Source organism: Hypanus sabinus, chromosome 1, assembly GCF_030144855.1.
Source record: "Hypanus sabinus isolate sHypSab1 chromosome 1, sHypSab1.hap1, whole genome shotgun sequence".
In the NCBI taxonomy this organism is placed as follows: Eukaryota; Metazoa; Chordata; class Chondrichthyes; order Myliobatiformes; family Dasyatidae; genus Hypanus; species Hypanus sabinus.
In genome coordinates this window covers 90,497,979-90,516,153 of record NC_082706.1, presented here as the reverse complement: position 1 = coordinate 90,516,153, position 18,175 = coordinate 90,497,979, and the positions used below count along the sequence as shown (strand labels likewise).

At 40.1% G+C, this 18,175-nt stretch overlaps 1 protein-coding gene across 3 annotated transcripts; it reads left to right on the top strand.

The window, feature by feature from the left end:
* Window positions 1-486: 486 nt before the first annotated feature.
* Window positions 487-17,372, top strand: LOC132395330 (polyadenylate-binding protein 1-like). 3 transcript variants are annotated; one of them, XM_059971777.1, is made up of 10 exons: window positions 487-611; window positions 1,573-1,668; window positions 1,980-2,165; window positions 2,363-2,431; window positions 8,400-8,495; window positions 8,799-9,083; window positions 9,217-9,295; window positions 11,227-11,369; window positions 15,622-15,706; window positions 16,943-17,372. In XM_059971777.1, exons 1-10 carry the CDS (start codon window positions 540-542, stop codon window positions 16,984-16,986), a joined length of 1,155 nt encoding a protein of 384 aa, XP_059827760.1. In that variant the 5' UTR covers window positions 487-539; the 3' UTR covers window positions 16,987-17,372. The 3 variants fall into 3 exon arrangements, with proteins under 3 accessions (XP_059827760.1, XP_059827769.1, XP_059827777.1); XM_059971786.1 differs by lacking the exon at window positions 2,363-2,431; XM_059971794.1 differs by lacking the exon at window positions 11,227-11,369.
* The last annotated feature ends 803 nt before the right edge of the window (window positions 17,373-18,175 follow it).

Sequence of the window (18,175 nt, the reverse complement as noted above, 5' to 3'; positions counted from 1 at the left end):
CTTCACACCAAGGAGAGTCTCTCCTGTAGCAGAAATATCTAAAGCTAGAGGGCATATGTTTAGGGTGAGGGATATGGGGGGGAGGTGGGGGTCAAAGGTTTAGAGTAGGTTTAAGGATGCTGCACAAAGGCTACGGACCAAGAGCTGGTGAATGGTGTTATTTCAGTGAGTAATTGATGTGAGGGCACAATGGTCAGGATGGACATAGTGGGCTGATGGGCTGATTCTATGTTGTGTGAACACGAGATTCTGCAGAGTAACACACACAAAATGCTAGAGAGGCTCAGCAGGTTGGGCAGTGCATATGGAGAGGAATAAACAGACCCGACAAGGGGTCTCAGCCAGAAACGTCGACTGTACATTTCTCTCCACAGATGTTGCCTGGCCTGCTGAGTTGCTCCAGCATTTTGTGTGTGTTACTCAAGGTTGTATGACTCTGCCTCTGTGTCAGTGACGCTGTACTAGGTGTGGTTGGTTTCTGTTCAGCAAACAGGTGATCATGCATTGCAACATCATTTGTTTGGCATTGGGCCCAGGAAATGGTTGAGCGACAGGCAGAGCTGAAGCACCAATTTGAACAGATGAAAAAGGACCAAATCACAAAGTACCAGGTAAACAGTGAAACTGTTGGTGTTTCAGTCATTGACCTAAATCATGAAGAAGCTTATCTAAACACTAAGAATTCTGCAGGTGCTGGAATTCCAGAGCAACACACACAGGATGCTAGAGGAACTTAGCTGGTCAGGCAGCATCCAAGGATGATTTGGCCTGAGATCCTTCATCAGGACTCACATGGCGATGAAGGTTCTCAGCCCAAAATGTCGGCTGTTTATTCCCCTCCATAGATGCTGCCTGACCTGCTGAGTCCTTCCAGTATTCTTGTATGTTCAAGAATCTTATCAATTTGAGTCAGAATGTAATACAGAAAGTGAAAATATTCAGCAAGCTTAGAAGTATTTGTGGAGAGATGCATGTGATGTTTCACATAGACCTTGCCTGAAGATCATCTTATTTTATTCTTTTATTGCTTTTCCTAAAGTGCATATTGGTGCCACTTTCCCTTTTTTCTGAACACACAGAAGTTTAACTTGCTTGTATTGTGCTTTTACTTTACCTGCAATGAAAAATGAGAATGTAATTAGTTTGGGTATAGATTATCATTTTTTTTGACTATCAATGTGTTGGTAAATGTAACCTCAATCTTCACTGCTTCCCAATACTTAGATTAATCTGGTGCTTCTTGATTATCGGAAAAGGTCTAAGGTGGGCTAAGCATCAGTGAGCAAGATGTTGCCAGTTAGTTAATACTTGAAATTAGCTGATTGAAATGGCTGGCGCTGAATTTATTCTGTTACTAGTAATGGAGATGTTCACAAATCATTATTAAGTTGCCATCTCCGTTCATGGTTAATAATTAGGGATGACTGAGTTTTGATTTGATTAAAGGATTGCATAATTCTATCTATGTTGCTTCCATATGAAGTATGCCAGTTTAATGATTTTTTAAAGTACTTTTGCATTTAAATATGATTTAATATAAATTTAAATCCGATGGATAATTTTCAATTTTAGGGGACCAACCTTTATGTCAAAAATCTGGATAAATGTATTGATGATGAGCAACTGCGCAAAGAATTTTCACCGTTCGGTACAATTACAAGTGCTAAGGTATTGTTACTTGGTGCATAATACATTACCATGTCAGAGGAAGAATAACTTCTTGTCAGAATTGTAGAAGTAGATTAATGGTAACTTGGCATCTCAACACAAAAATCTTGTTTGAGTGTTTTGCTTAAGCTTCAGAACTTAACAATTTTTGGCATATTGAAATTTTACATAAATTTCACATAAATGAAATTTTAAAGAAAACATTAAGTTTCAAACACAAGAATATCAAGTTTGTTGAATTTTGTATTGTTCAGGTAATAATTGAAACTGGTTGTTTATCAGAATGAAATCTCTCCGTTTTATCTATATAGGTGATGATGGAGCATGGGCGCAGTAAAGGCTTTGGATTTGTCTGTTTCTCTTCACCAGAGGAAGCTACCAAGGCTGTAACAGAGATGAACGGCCGGATTCTTAGCACCAAGCCTTTGTATGTTGTTCTGGCTCAGCGCAAAGAAGAACGACGAGCTTATCTGGCAAAGCAATACATGCAGAGAATGGTGAGTGTCAGAGCTGTTCCAAATCCTGTCATCAATCCTTAACAACCAGCTCCACTGTCTGGGGATTTCATGGCAGCAATCCCTCAGGTAAATTATTGTACACTAAAAGTGGAGGTGGATTTTGTATTAAGTGGCTGTAGTTATTTATGAAATAAACATAAATGAGCTTTTGATGTAATCACAACATTCATTCACAGGCTCAGAACCGTGCTGCACATTGCCCAGCAGGTCATCTTACACAGCTTCCGTCCAGGTCCAACCCCAACGTAAGTAGAATGTTTTTAAGTAAAGTCCATGCCATCCATAAAATTAATTACAGGGCTGTTATTTCACCTGGGAGAAAACAAGGCATCTGTTATTATCAGTCTTTCAAAAATTTTGATCATTCTCATTTGGTCGATTTCTCCTTGTTCAAACATACCAGGAGGTCTTTCCCTTATACTGATACCCATTAAGTGTTACCATATCCGTTTGCTACAATCTCCCCCTCGCAAACCAGAGAGTTTGCACCCATACTTTCCTCCCACTGGGGAGTCTATTCTTCCATGCCTGTTTCCCTCTCCCGTTCTGGGGTACACCTGCTCTCAGGTGATTCCTGGGGTAAAGGTCTGTTGTTTACATTGTACAAGGCATGGGATAGTACAGACACCTACCCCTGTAAGATGCAAGTTGGTATCAATAAACGAGTCTGTTGATTTAAAGGTTCATTCCTACTTTCAATTAGCTCCGATATTTGAGGATAATAGGGTATTGATGTACCCCATGAGTTCCTTTACTGGCAGCCCAGTCTTTCATGGTTTGTCCCGAGAAGTGGGACCCATTATCTGAGTCTATTTCTTGAGGGTCCCCAGAACTTATGCGATCCCTTCGGTGTGTGATCCTGGTCAGCTCTTGTGCAAGGGGTTGCCATTACAAACCTGAATAGTTGTCAACCATGGGAAACAAATATTTAAATCATTGCTGGGGCAGGGATCCACTGTAAATCAATCTGCCTCCCTTTAACTGTGGGCAGTCGGCTTCTCAGGGAGTTCTCTTAGAACTTGCTAACAAATATAACATGTAGCAATAACTATTTTCATCATGTCTGCTGTAGTCATATCCCTTGTTGTGTAACCCATTCCATTGTGCCTTGCACTCCCAAATGACCAGCCACGTCACATGCTTGGAATTCAGGGGTGTTGACCTGACAACTGGTCCACTTTATTATTAAAGGTGGTGGATAGAGAGGCGTCTTTCTGGTGAGCATCTACATGGAAAACAGTGATCTTCATCTATTGGACCACTTCCCAGATCTTTTCCCAAAGTGCCTGTCCCCACAGGGGCTTTCCCAGTTCTTGCCAGCTTACTTGTCAACAGCCTGCCACTCACACAGCCATTCCATTCGTAGCTGCCTGTCTGTCTGGTTATATGCACAGCTGCAATGGTAAGGTGACTGCTACCAGTTCAGCTAGCTGGCTGGAACCACCCTTCCCCTGCCACACCTGTGACTGTTCAGCATTGGCAGATTCCCATCCCGGGACGCTGGCTTTCCAGCGACTGGAGCCTTCCGTAACCCAAGCTTCAGACAACTGTTCGTTGGGCTCACCCCACCTAACAGGAGAGGGGAGCAGGCCAGCACGTTCGGTACCATTTCTGTCCACCGGCACGTGGGCTACACTTTCGGGTAATTTTCTGATCCCCTCTGAGCCCTTCTTTGCCCATTCTGCGACGTACCACTTCCAGTTCACAATAGAAGCTTGTCGCGCCCTCCCCACCCACATCATAATGGGGAGGTCAGGTCTCATGACCTCCTCCCTTCCCTTTGTCAAGGCCCCAGCCTCCAGCAAGGCCCAGTAGCAGGCTAGCAGCTCTCTTTCATAGGGCGCAGGACCAAAACCCTCAGGGAATGTTCACCCCAGTCTGTCTTTGCCATAAGCTCCATACAGTGGTATTCTGTTGAACGGTTACCTGTGGCTCAAAGGGCAAACCGGATAAATGAGGGGCCTGAGCCACTGTTTCCTTAGCAGTCTCAAATGCCTGTTGTTGCTCTGGACACCATTCATTGCTTTCTTCCTAGTTTTTTTTATATATAAGGGTCGTAACAGGCCAGTTGGCTGTGGTATGTGCCATCTCCAGTAGGTAGCCCAAGATCCTTATGTAGCTTACCAGCACATCCAGGACCTCAGCTGTACCACTGGTGGATCCTCTAAGCACGATGTCATCGATATAGTGGACTACTCATATCTCAGGCAAGAGAGTAACGAATCGGGGTCTTGTGCCATCGGACCATGACACAAGGTGGGGCTGTGCACATACCCCTGAGGCAATCGGGTGAATGTGTACCGTCCACCTCCCCTGTGAAGGCAAATTGATCCTGATGACAGGGGAATGGAAAAGAATGTGCTGGCCAGGTCTATTACAGCATACCATTTCTTGTCTCCCTGTGACATTCTTTCCCCTAAGGTCACTACGTCCGGGTTAGCAATGGTTAACGGAGGGGCGTGTTTAATTAATTGGTGATAATCAACTGTCCTCATCCAGCTGCCATCCGATTTCTTTACTGGCCAGACAGGCCTGATCACACCTTGTTTTAATAACTCTGCCACGGTGTCTGAGACTCGTTATGTCCTCCCAGTTTTCAGTGCTGTTTCACACAATCCACGTCACTCCGTGGCGGGATTGTAAGAAGCTCCCACATCGTTTGCCCCACTAAAACAGTGGCTTTTAAGAGGCCTAATGTATGCTTCCCCAATTTAGCCTGCTCTATCTGTCCCTGTAGTACATTAATTCCAATTATATTTTAAGGTAACGCGGCGATCAGTACTCAGGCTTCCATCGGTTGTCTCTCCCCAAGAGCCAGTCGACCTGTTGTTTCCTGTACTTTTATCATACTTGCTCCTAAACTGTCCACTAGCACCAGAATCTCCTGATGCCGGTCAGAGTTTCCACTTCTAGCCGAATGCAGAAAAGCATTAACCTTTTATCTGTTCCCACCTCCCCACCACAAAGTAACAGTTACATGTGTGTGAGGCCTTGTGTTTCCCTGATGGAAAGCATATTACTCAGACTGCCTGGGGACCCTGGCCCCACTTCATGTGAGAGGCTGGGGTGGAGAGAGTTTCCGGCCACTCTGAGTTGACCCTCAGGACACTAATGACCATCATTCACATTCATATTCATATTCCTTCATACTCAATGAATGGGTATGAAGGTCCTCAATGAATACTCTTCTTCGGTATTCACCACTGAGACGGAACTTGATGACGGTGAGGACAATATGAGTGAGGTTGATGTTCTGGAGCATGTTAATATTAAGGGAGAGGAGGCGTTGGAGTTGGTAAAATACATTAGGATGGATAAGTCCCCTGGGCCTGACGGAATATTCCCCAGGCTGCTCCATGAGGTGAGGGAAAAGATTGCTGAGCCTCTGGCTAGGATCTTTATGTCCTTGTTGTACACGGGAATGGTACCAGAGGGAGGCAAATGTTGTCCCCTTGTTCAAAAAAAGAAGTAGGGGTAATCCGGGTAATTATAGACCAGTGAGCCTTACATCTGTGGTGGGAAAGCTGTTGGAAAAGATTCTTAGAATAGGATCCGTGGGCATTTAGAGAATCATGGTCTGATCAGGGACAGTCAACATGGCTTTGTGAAGGGCAGATCATGTCTAACAAGCCTGACAGAGTTCTTTGAGGTGATCAGGCATATAGATGAGGATAGTGCAGTGGATGTGATCTACATGGATTTTAGTAAGGCATTTGACAAGGTACCACACGGTAGGCTTATTCAGAAAGTCAGAAGGCATGGGATCCAGGGAAGTTTGGTCAGGTGGATTCAGAATTGGCTTGCCTGCAGAAAGCAGAGGGTTGTGGTGGAGGGAATACATTCAGATTGGAGGGTTGTGACTAGTGGTGTCCCACAAGGATTGGTTCTGGGACCCCTACTTTTTGGGATTTTTATTAATGACCTGTAAGTGGGGGTAGAAGGGTGGTTTGCAAGTTTGCAGATGACACAAAAGTTGGTGGTGTTGTGGATAGTGTAGAGGATTGTTGAAGATTACAGAGAGACATTGATAGGATGCAGAAGTGGGCTGAGAAGTGGCAGATGGAGTTCAACCCGGAGAAGTGTGAGGTGGTACACTTTGGAAGAACAAACTGCAAAGCAGAGTACAAAGTAAATAGCAGGAAATTTGGTAGTGTGGAGGAGCAGAGGGATCTGGGGGTACATGTCCACATGTCCACATGTCCGCAGAGAGTGGCTTTCAAACCCAGGCTGTCACCACTAGCTACTGCTCTTCATCTCAGCTCTCCAACATGTGGGAGGGTAACCTTCTGAAAACAGACTGGTCACTGCAACAAGTCCATGGGTGCTGTCCCTCGAACTCCGGTACCTTAATCTCAGTCTCACCCCCAGATTTACCCTGTCGGTTGCAAAACATTGCACCCATTATGCTGAACTCTGCTCGCAGCACGGATTTGTAAATGAAAATTATTTTGAGATTTGTTATGTGTTCTCTTCTAGTTCAGCTCAGGGTGTTTGCGCACGTATACGCAAACAAAGGAGAGGACACACATGTTCACACTTTATCAGAACTAGCACAAATGCAATACAAAAGCAAAAATAAATCTCTACGGCAGTAAGTAGTAGTAGCACAGAAATCAAGATAATATTTACCATACTCTGAATGAGCTGATCTGCAGAATGCTTCCACGCAGCCTCCCCTCTCTCCCTCCCTTTCGCTCTATCTCAAAAATCTAAGTCTATCTCCAACTCGCTTGATGGATGTACCATTCCCTATCTCAGCAGTCATCTTTAGCCATGACCTAGGACAAAACTCTCTCCTTGGACCAAGAAGATATATACCCTTATACCCTTCTTATACCCTTAAAAACCACGTACACTAATACTTTTCCATGCATTTGCCACCTGCCTCTGCACAATGACCCTGCCTTTCTGTGGGAAAAAAATACGCTTTTCACCATCTTCCACTGTTAGGGCCATAGACTTCTACTCTCTTAACTTTCTCAGACCTTGCTGTGGACTGGTTCTCTTGTACTTTCTCCAATCCCACTCCAAGCCAACACCCTTTTCTCTTACAGACTTCCATTTTATTTTAGCATATACCAAGGAGGATGCACATTTAACTTTTTCCTTACAGTCACACAGGAGTTAGTTGTATTGGAACAGTTTGGGTTTGAGGATTACTCATTCTGCTGAGCATTGGTCTTCAATGGTTTATCTGGGGTGTGTTGGCTCCTTAACAAGCCCTTGAGTGAATAGTGATGGAAGAGTGGCATTTGGTGCAGAATACTCTGGAGAAGACTAGATGGATTATCTACTTGACATCTCTGGCAGGTGGTTCTGAACTCTTCAGAGGTGATCACCAAAAAATGAACAAACTTTCTGATAAACACTGGAAGACTAGTACAGAGATGCCATGTTCTGGAAGCCCCATCTTCCATTTTATGTGTGGTGCGTGGCCAAGTTGTTAAGGCATTGGACTAGCGACCTGAAGGTCATGAGTTCAAGCCCCAGCCGAGCAGTGTGCTGCATCCTTGAGCAAGGCACCTAACCACACATTGCTCCAGTCCACTCAGCTGAAAATGGGCACCGGTGAAATGCTGGGGGTTAACCTTGCGACAAACTGGCATCCTGTCTGGGGGTGGGGCGGGAGGAGTCTCATACTCCCAGTCGCTTCACATCATGGAAACCGGTATAAGCACTGGCCTGTTGGGCCTATAAGGCTCGGGATTTAATTTTAACTTTTATCTTCACTCTAAGGTTGATGTAATAACATTCTGTGCTTCTATTTTCATGAAGAGAGCAGTACCTTAGCATTATAATTGTCTTCTCAGACAAAATCATTGACAGTATACTGGTTATCACAATGATTAGTGGAATTGTTGTTTTGAAATGGCTGTTTTATACATTAGATCTGTTTCTGCAATCCAAAAATTGCCTTGGAGTATCCTTATCAACAATGCTACTAAATGCAATTTTATCTTCCTGGCTTTTTTTGTCAGGCTTCAGCTCTGCTACTAGTAATGGAGATGTTCACAAATCATCTATTCCCCATTAATTTGCCATCTCCATTTATGGTTAAAATGTATGGATGATTGAGTTATGATTTGATTAAAGGATTGAATAATTCTATCTGTTGCTTCTGTATGAAGTATGTCAGTTTAATGATTTTTAAAGTACATTTGTATTTAAGTATGGCTTAATATAACTTTAAAGTTGGATATTTTTCAATTATAGAGGGTCAACCTTTATGTCAAAAATCTGGATAAATGTATTGATGATGAGCAACTGCGCAAAGAATTTTCACCATTCGGAACAATTACAAGTGCTAAGGTATTGTTACTTGATGCATAATACATTACCATGTCAGAGGAAGAATAACTTTGTCAGAATTGTAGAAGTAGATTAATGGTAAATTGGCATCTTAACACAAAATCTTGTCTGAATGTTTTGCTTAAGCTTCAGAACTTAACAATTTTTGGCATATTGTTGAATGGACATCACCCAAATGAAATTTAAAAGAAAACATTAAGTTTCAAACACGAGAATATCAAGTTTGTTGAATTTTGTATTGTTCAGGTAATAATTGAAACTGGTTGTTTATCAGAATGAAATCTCTCCCTTTTATCTATATAGGTGATGATGGAGCATGGGCGCAGTAAAGGCTTTGGATTTGTCTGTTTCTCTTCACCCGAGGAAGCTACCAAGGCTGTAACAGAGATGAACGGCCGGATTCTTAGCACCAAGCCTTTGTATGTTGCTCTGGCTCAACGCAAAGAAGAACGACAAGCTCATCTAACAAACCAATACATGCAGAGAATGGCGAGTGTCAGAGCTGTTCCAAATCCTCTTATCAACCTTGTTATCAATCCTTACCTACCAGCTTTACTGCCTAGGTACTTAATGGCAGCAACTCCTCAGGTAAATTATTCTACATTAAAAGTGGAGGTGGATTTTGTATTGAGAGGCTGTTGTTATTTTTGAAATGAACATAAATGAGCTTTTGAGGTAATCACAACATTGTAACTGTCGTAATCGATTGAATTATTTACAGGCTCACAACCATGCTGCATATTACCCCACAGGTCAGCTTGCACAGCTTCGACCCAGTGCTCAACATGTCAGACCCCAAGGTCAGTAGAATGCTTTAAGTAAAGGTAAACTTTTCTGTCTAACTGTCAGTTATTATTTGGGTAGATTTATTGCATCCTAACTTTGATTTTTTCCCCCTGATTTCTATAAAATTGGATTTCCTTGTTAGCATTCCAGAGTTTGCCTGGTAGCATGTGTTCAGCAGGTCCCCAACCACCAACCATCAGCTCCATGAGACTAACCCCTGCTTGTGTTATGAGCACTCAGCGTGTCTGTTCATAAGAATGTATTTTAAACCTCATGAAAATCAGGGAGTTAATAGTTTAGGCTTGTTCCACTATTTAACTGCAATTCCATTTTCTTGCATTGTTGATCTATTCTGGAAACTGCTCCTTTCATTTCTTGGTAATACCACAGGTAGTTTAGCCTCATGGCAAGATGACTTGAAGCTTAAAGAAAGTGGGAGAACATTGGTTGTTCAATTGAAGTAGAAATTATTTTGATATTAAAGCTTTGCCATAGTGATGCACCATCAATAACTCTAGGAGACTGGAAGTGAACGATAGGCTTTTATTAACAGCGAAAAGGGTGCACGACCATGTCGAAGATTGAGGGAGGAGCAGTGCCCCAATTGCCTTTATACAGGGGTCTGAAGGAGGAGCCACAGGAGTAGTCAGCAGAGGGGCGTGTCCAGACAGGTATGCATAGTTTACCACTCATAGTTGCTAGCAATTTTTCACAAGTGTATTGCACAGAATTCAGAGCCAGCTAGTCATTCATAATATGGTAATATAGCCATTCTTACTATGGTAATAAAGCTGCATTCATTTTGAACTCATGTTTACAGTGAACTGTTTAATTGGGCTGGTACTTGTACAGCAAGTCTGACAGTTCTATTCAATTCTGCTAGCATATTTCTTGGTATAAGTTCCTTAAAATATGGGATTCCTACACATGTATGGAAATCCTGAGCTTGATAACCAAGCTTTTCTTGACTCTAGAGACAAACGTGATCTGCTGCAATTGCCTAGTGTACTTATACTTAATGAAACGTGTCAGATTAAACTGAGGACAACGAGGTATCAATATAAAATTTACACTTGATTTTCACTTTTTCCCAGTTTAATTATTTTAAACCAATTTATTGTTAAATCATTACCATTCAAATCAAATAGGGTGGCATGATAGCATATTGGTTAGCACAACACATCACAGTGTCGGTGACCCGGGTTCAATTCCCGCTGCTGACTGTAAGGAGTTTGTATGCTCTCCCCATGATGGTGTGGGTTTCCTCTGGGTGCTCTGGTTTCCTCCCACAGTCCAAACACGTACCGGTTGATAGGTTAACTGGTCATTGTAAATTGTCCCATAATTAGGCTAGGGTTAAATCACGGTTGCTAGGTAGTGCAGTTTGAAGGGCTTACTCTGTGCTGTATTGCAATCAATAAATAAATAATATTTTGTCACTAACTTTGCTGTTAATGCAATTGTGCAGTGTTAATCATGGCAGGTTCCTTTGCATTTCCCCTTTGATAACCATGCCATAAGGGTGATGGTGTCGTTGGGGTCATTTGGGAAGCATTTGATAAGCTTGTCAGGTTGGATAATTCACAAACCAGAGGGGGAGGATGTGTACGACTTAACTGGATGCTTTTTGTTGGCTCTGAATTACTTTGGGATATACCGAGTTGTGCAAACTTTTTTCTAAAGAGCCAACGTGTCATTTCCATTGCCGATACTGCAGAAGGAAGATAGGTTGCACATTGTATACTAGTGTGGGAAAATAGTTATGGAGTCAGCTTTTCCTTCAGTGAACTGTTCAGTAAAATTTAGTCAAATGTTTACATAAATTAGCTATGGAACTTGGAGCACAAATGACGTAATATTTAAGGTATGGAAATATTTTATCTGACTGTGGTTTAACAGTTTGCAAGTTTTCAGACTTTTGAACTTTGGGAATTTCTTTTTAAAGCTAACACAGCAACACAGACAATGGGACCTCGCGCTGGTGCTACAGCTCCTGGTGCTTGTTCACTTACACCATGCAAATATGCTGCAGGAGTCCACAATCCTCAACAAAATCTAAATACCCAGCCTCCGGTTGCCATGCAACAGGTACATTATCTATTCAGATTTTGCACACAGCATTGGAGTACTGGTTAGGCTGCACTTGGAGGTCTGATCACATCATGATAAGAAGGAAGTGATTTTGCTGGAGAGAGTGCAGAAGAATTGATGAGGATGTTGCTTGGATTTGAGGAAAAGATTGGATAGGCTGTGCTTGTTTTCCCTCGAACAAAGGAAGCTAAATGGTGAGCCAACAGAGATATATAATAATTGAGGTATAGCCAGTCAAAATCTCTTCTCAAGGGATCAGAAACAAGGGCAAAGGTTTTAGATGAAAAGAGGGAATTCTAAAGTGGATTTAAGGAGTATATTTTGCAGAGAGCTGATGACTAGAAAATGGTGAAATTGGATATGATTAGTACGTTTGAAAAGCAATGAAGTAGACATTTAGACAAGGCAAAGAAAGATGGTCTTAAAGTGAGCAAATCAGATTGTAGGTGGGCAAAGGATTGGCATGAATGTGATAAACCAAAGAGTCCATTTCTGTGCTCTGGAACACGATAATTTTCAACATTGAAATTTGTAGAATAATTTCACCAGGAGAGTTGGTTTCATGCAGTTTCATTGTTCTGGCTTCAACTTGGTGAATCTTGTGTACCCGGAACTTACTCAGTCAAGAGTCTATCTGAGTCTGATGCGTCTATACGAGTATTGTAGTTTAGATAGATACCCGGATGTGAATGAGAAATTGACATCAGGGTCAGGCAATCTTGTCTTGGTGATAATGGTTTAAAGATAAGAGTATCATTCACATTGAAAATTAGAACAACTGCAGTCCATTGAAATCGGAGGGAATTAAAAACAGTGCTGGAGAAACTGCAGGTCAGGCAGCAGCTGTGGAAAAGGGTTGTTCAACTTTTGAGTTCGTAGCTTAATCACAAGTGTAAATTTTCAGTATGAGGGAACTTGGGGGAGGAATATATAGAACAAAGGAAATGCCTGTACTATGAGGTTAAAATGGATTAATGGGGAAAATAATTGTCACAGTAAGAGCACATAGACTTAGAAGCTTAATGTTAATTGTGGTAAGTTCCCTTGCATTTTACAACACATAAAGGGAGCTAGTGTGGTTATTATCCCAAAAGGTAAGAAAAATAAAACACTCAGGAATTCATTGGGAGCATTGTCCAAGGCCCAATAATCTTTAGCTGTTTTTCCAATGTTGTACCTTAAGATTAGAAATGGAAGTGCCGGCTGCAGATCGTAACATTCCATTCTATTTCCAATTCTGGAAATGAATGACTCCAGTCTAAGCGTTGGACAATATCCAAGTGTTGAGGTATTTGGCAGGTACGGTTTGTGCTGCATTAGTGCCAACAGTGGTCATCTCCAAGGAGAATACCCAAGCATAACATTGCCATTGCCTTTGAGAGCAACCCCCAACGTCTGGGGGCTACCAGATAGTTAAGCCACACAGATTCTTTGGCTCTAATAGCAGCAGAGGCGTTTCTTATCCTATGACTGATTTAATTCCTTGTAACTTAAAGCCTTTCCACCAACTGAATGCACATGAGTAAGGTTGTTATTCCTATTCGTGAGTACAGCTCCAACTCACAGGAACTGTTCAGAACACAGCAGTCTATTTCAATGGCATCCTTGTTTTGAGCTTTCAGTCCCTCCATTGTTATCAAATGATGTCTGTATTGTGTACAGTCAAGAAAATGCCCTGTAGCTACTTGTGGCTATGATGAAAGCACCTCTGATGTCTACCAGCAGCGAGGAAAAAGGCAAGATGTACATAAAAACACCATCTAAAACTTGGTTTTAATTGGCATGGAATTCCATTGCCATTCTTTGATTGTTGCTGGGTCTAAACACTGAAACTTCCTATCTATTGTTACTATATATCACAAACTAAGTGGATTGGAACTCACCTCATTACTACCTGAAGGGCTGATGATCAATAAGTGATAGCCCTGTCATTGTTACCCACAGACTGTAAATGTGTTAGGGAGAGGCTGTAATGTCCCAAGGTGAAAACTGCCATGCAAGTTCATGGTCTTGATTTTAGCTGCATCTAATTAGGTACCTTGCTAATGTTTTGTGATATATATTGCTTCAAAATGGAACTGCTGACATGTAGACTCTTTTTAAAAATTTTTATTATTAAATTTTAGAAAATTACGAAGAATAAATGTGATGATAAAATAGTGAGAAAAATAATATTAATCCTCCCCTTAACCCTTATCTAAAGAAAGAAAAAAAGAAGAGAAAGATTGCCTGGATATTGAAGGATCCCCACATGCTCCATGGAGTTCAAAATAATTTTAATATTTATTTTTACTTTCCCCAATTACTTTATAATTTTATCTTCAAAGGACCTATGTATTTAATCCTATCTTTTGTAAGTATGGGAGCCAAATTTTCAAAAATATATCATATTCATTTCTTAGATTGTATGTAATTTTTTTCAAGTGGAATACAACTATGTATTTCATTATTCCAACAATCCATAGTTAAATATAAATCAGATTTCCAAGTAACTGCGATAACTTTTTTGGCTACTACCAATGCAATTTTTATAAATTTTTTCTGATACTTACTCAATTTAAGTTTCGGTATTGTCCCTTCAATGTCTCCTAATAAAAATAATACTGGACTATGTGGGAGTTGTACTCCAGTAATTTGTTCCAATAAAAGTCTTAGATTTATCCAAAATGGTTGAATTTTAAAACAAGACCAAGTAGAATGTAAAAAAGTACCAATTTCTTGATTACATCGAAAACATTGGTCAGACATATTTGAATTTAATCTATTTATTTTCTGTGGTGTTACATATAATTGAAGTAAAAAATTATATTGTATTAATCTAAGTCGAACATTTATTGTATTTCTCATACTATCAGAACATAATCTTGACCAGCTTTTTCCATCAATTTTAACATTCAAATCAGATTCCCATTTTTGTCTTGATTTATGAATTCCTGATTTAATTGTCTGTTTTTGAATCAAATTATACATACAAGATGTAAATTTTTTAATTTTTCCTTTTTGAATTAATATTTCTATTTCACTAGGTTTTGGCATCAACATTGTTTGTCCCAGCTTTTCTCGTAAATAAGCCTTTAATTGAAAATAACAGAAAAGAGTGTTATTTGATATTTTATATTTATTTTTTAATTGATCAAATGACATCAATATACCTCCTTCAAAACAATCACCTATATATTTAATCCCCTTTTGGAACCAATTATGTAAAAGTTTATTATCCATTGTAAAAGGAATAAGCCTATTTTGAATTAAAGTTCTTTTTGCTAATCAAGATTTCTTTATCTCATCGTCCATATTTACCTTATTCCATAAATCAATCAAGTGTCTTAATATAGGAGATTTTTTTTCAATACGGGAACTCTTATGCAAACTTCAGATTTACTGATCAATTCAAGAAGTTTGCATACTGTGCCAGTTTTCAATGTAATTTTAAGTTTCTTTTCATTGGATTTGCATTTTAATTGCTGTGTGCAAGGCTTTTAAGCAAGGGCACAGTAGTGTTGTAAAGAAGGTTTACACATTAGCATTGTAGGCATTGGTTAGGTAAGGCTACTTCTCAATCTGTTTTTGTGTGGTACTCTACACATGATCTCATTACTAGAAAGTAGCAATCATTGCCAGCAGAATAATGCTCCCGGATTACATGGGCGCATGTATTAATTCCAGATCCTGTTCTACTCCTTGTATCAGATAAATCTCAAATACAGTTGGGATGTGGGTATCTCAAGATGAAAATTGGCATTGTGACCTAATTTTTAGATTACGAGGAGAGATTAAGTCGCCAGAGACTGTACTCACTGGAATTTAGAAGAATGAGAGGAGATCTTATAGAAACATATACAATTATGAAAGATATTGATAAGAAAAGAGGCAGGAAGGTCGTATCCACTGGTAGGTGAGACTAGAACAAGGGGACACAGCCCCAAGATTTGGGGGAGTAGATTTAGGACAGAGATGAGGAGGAATTGCTTTTCCCTGAGAGTGGTGAATCTGTGGAATTCTCTGCCCAATGAAGCGGTGGAGGCTACCTCAGTAAATATATTTAAGGCATGGTTGGAAAGATTTTTGCATAGTAGGGGAATTGAGGGTTTTGGGGAAAAGGCAGGTAGGTGGAGATGAGTCCATGGCCAGATCAGCCATGATCTTATTGAATGGTGGAGCAGGCTTGACGGGCCAGATGGACTACTCCTGCTCCTATTTCTTATGTTCTTATGTTAAGCAGGATTTAATGCATGCTGTCCCATTTCAGCCTGCAGTTCACGTACAAGACCAGGAATCCCTGACTGCTTCCAAGCTGGCTGCTGCCCCTCCCCAAGAACAGAAGCAGATGCTGGGTAAGGTTTTAAAGTTTACAGTGGAGTCTGGAACAAGAATACAGATTAATGTTATTGAACAATTTAGGTATGGCAACTTGCAGTGATAGGTTGTAAAAACAAGATATTTTAAACATAATCCAAGGCAAATATATTGGAGATACACTTTTTAATTACCCCTTATTAAAACTACTTGGATCTCCTGTGATCTTTGACATTGTTTTCCTGAGGGGTTTGTGCACCACACGTTAAGAACAATTGCCATTAGCTATAAAATGCTGTGGGGTGGGAAATGCTATTGGGTTGAACAGCCAAGTTTGGTAAGGATATAATGGGCTAAATAACATAACTTATTTTAAGAGTACTTTGCATATAAATGATATAGGTCAAAGTGCTCTACAACAGAATAAAGTGTAAACGTGAAAATGAAAGACAAAATGATGTTAGTTAAAAGCCAGGTTAAATAGCTTTTGAGCTGGTGTTTAAAACTGCCAACTGAGGCTGCATCCCTTGTTGATTTAGATATGAAGTCCTACAGTTTAGGAGCATAATTCAAAAAAAGCTGATGACTATTAAGTTGAATATTAATAGTTGACTATTAATTTTTGGCCCGAATTTAACAATCATTAACAAAAGTGACATAATGGGCTAAATAACTATTATATTCAAGATACAAGATTGTTTATTGTCATACATAAGTGTAAAGGAGATGAAAATGATTTTTACTTCTGGATTTGATGCAGCATAAAAAATGCAAAATATAAATACAAGATTAATCCTCGAAAACAGACTACAAGTAACTGTTAAATACCTAGACTGATCATGTGTCCATATAGTGACACTGGGTAAGGTGTATGTGGTGATGTGAAGGAGTTAGTATAGGATAGAATTCTATATAGCAATTATTGTTCTCTGCTGAGGTTAATTTAGTTAGAACGACAAAATGTACAGTGTTCTTTGATTTCCTGACTGCAGATGTTGTTCTCCCCTAATCAGATTGCAAACAATTAAACATGTTAAGTTGTGCAGTCATAGTGGGCAATTCACTTTCTACTATCAAGAAATTGGTAGTTTTTTTATATGCACAAGTGCTCATTTGTACTTCATGTGCATCAATTTTCTTTTGTCTGGAATAACCCAAGACGTACTGCTCACCTATTGGCCGAGTTCAAGTCTATTACACATGAATGTTTTAAATTCTTTTTGCAAGAAATATATTTGGAACGATAAATGTAAAATTTTGTTTTTGTTCTGCAGGACAGGAGGGCAGTGAAGCTTGTGTTACAGAAGAAAAAATCTAAACATTGGATAAAGTTTAAAAAAAACTTTAAAACATAGCAAAACAAAAAAGTGTATACCAAAAAAAAAAATCAGAAAGGAAACCTCTAAGCTTATGAAATGAAGTCACTACCAGGTCTGGCTTAAGTGCCGCTAGTCCTAGACTTTTATGGGGAAAATTACGAAAAAAAAAGTAAATTGAAAAGTTTTCTAGACCCAGGTAGGTGTTTTATGCACAGAAACGTTTGATGCATTTATTTCTTTAAAGTTTTGTAATCCATTACTGTGGAGATGTTCAGTAGATCCACACTGTGTTTTGTTAACAGTATTTTTGATGGTTAAGCATTAAAAGCTGAAACTGAATATTTGTAGTATAGAATGCTTGCCTTAATAAAAATGCTGAATAATGTCTTGGTGTTCTGTATTCTCTGCTCATGGGTTTCTTTATACATAGTCCCAAACTATTTCAAGTCTTCAGAATAAAAGACTTGTCTGTTCTATACTGGAGAGGGATGGAAGCAATTTATTTGCAAACGTTCTTCAAAGTAAAATGTTCCATCTCAAGTTGGATAAATCTGCACTTTTAGAATCACTTTGGATTTAATCTGAGGATGCTTTTAGTTGTTATTCTTAAATTTCTGAATTGATAGGATAGACTACAGGAAAAATTTCCTCTTAATAGACCTAAAAAAAATCTAGGGGTAATAGACTGGGGCTTTTTGCTCTAGTGAGAACCTAGAGTACATTGCCTTAGTGGTTGATGCAGAGTTCCTTTTACAGGATTTTGTGACCAGATGAGCACTTACTTGTCAAGGCATAGAAGAGCATGATTAAACATGAAACATGGTACATTTCAGCACAGTACAAGCCCCTCGGCCCATAATGTTGTGCAAACGTTTTAACTCTTAAGATCAACCTAACCCTTCCTTAACATAACCCACACAAAATGCTGGTGGAACGCAGCAAGCCAGGCAGCATCTATAGGGAGAAGCACTGTCGACGTTTCGGGCTGAGACCCTTCGTCAGGACTAACTGAAAGGAAATATAGCAAGAGATTTGAAAGTAGGAGGGGGAGGGGAAAGTGAAAAATGATAGGAGAAGACTGGAGGGGGTGGGGTGAAGCTGAGAGCTGGAAAGGTGATTGGCAAAAGGGATACAGAGCTGGAGAAGGGAAAGGATCATGGGACGGGAGGCCTAGGGAGAAAGAAAGAG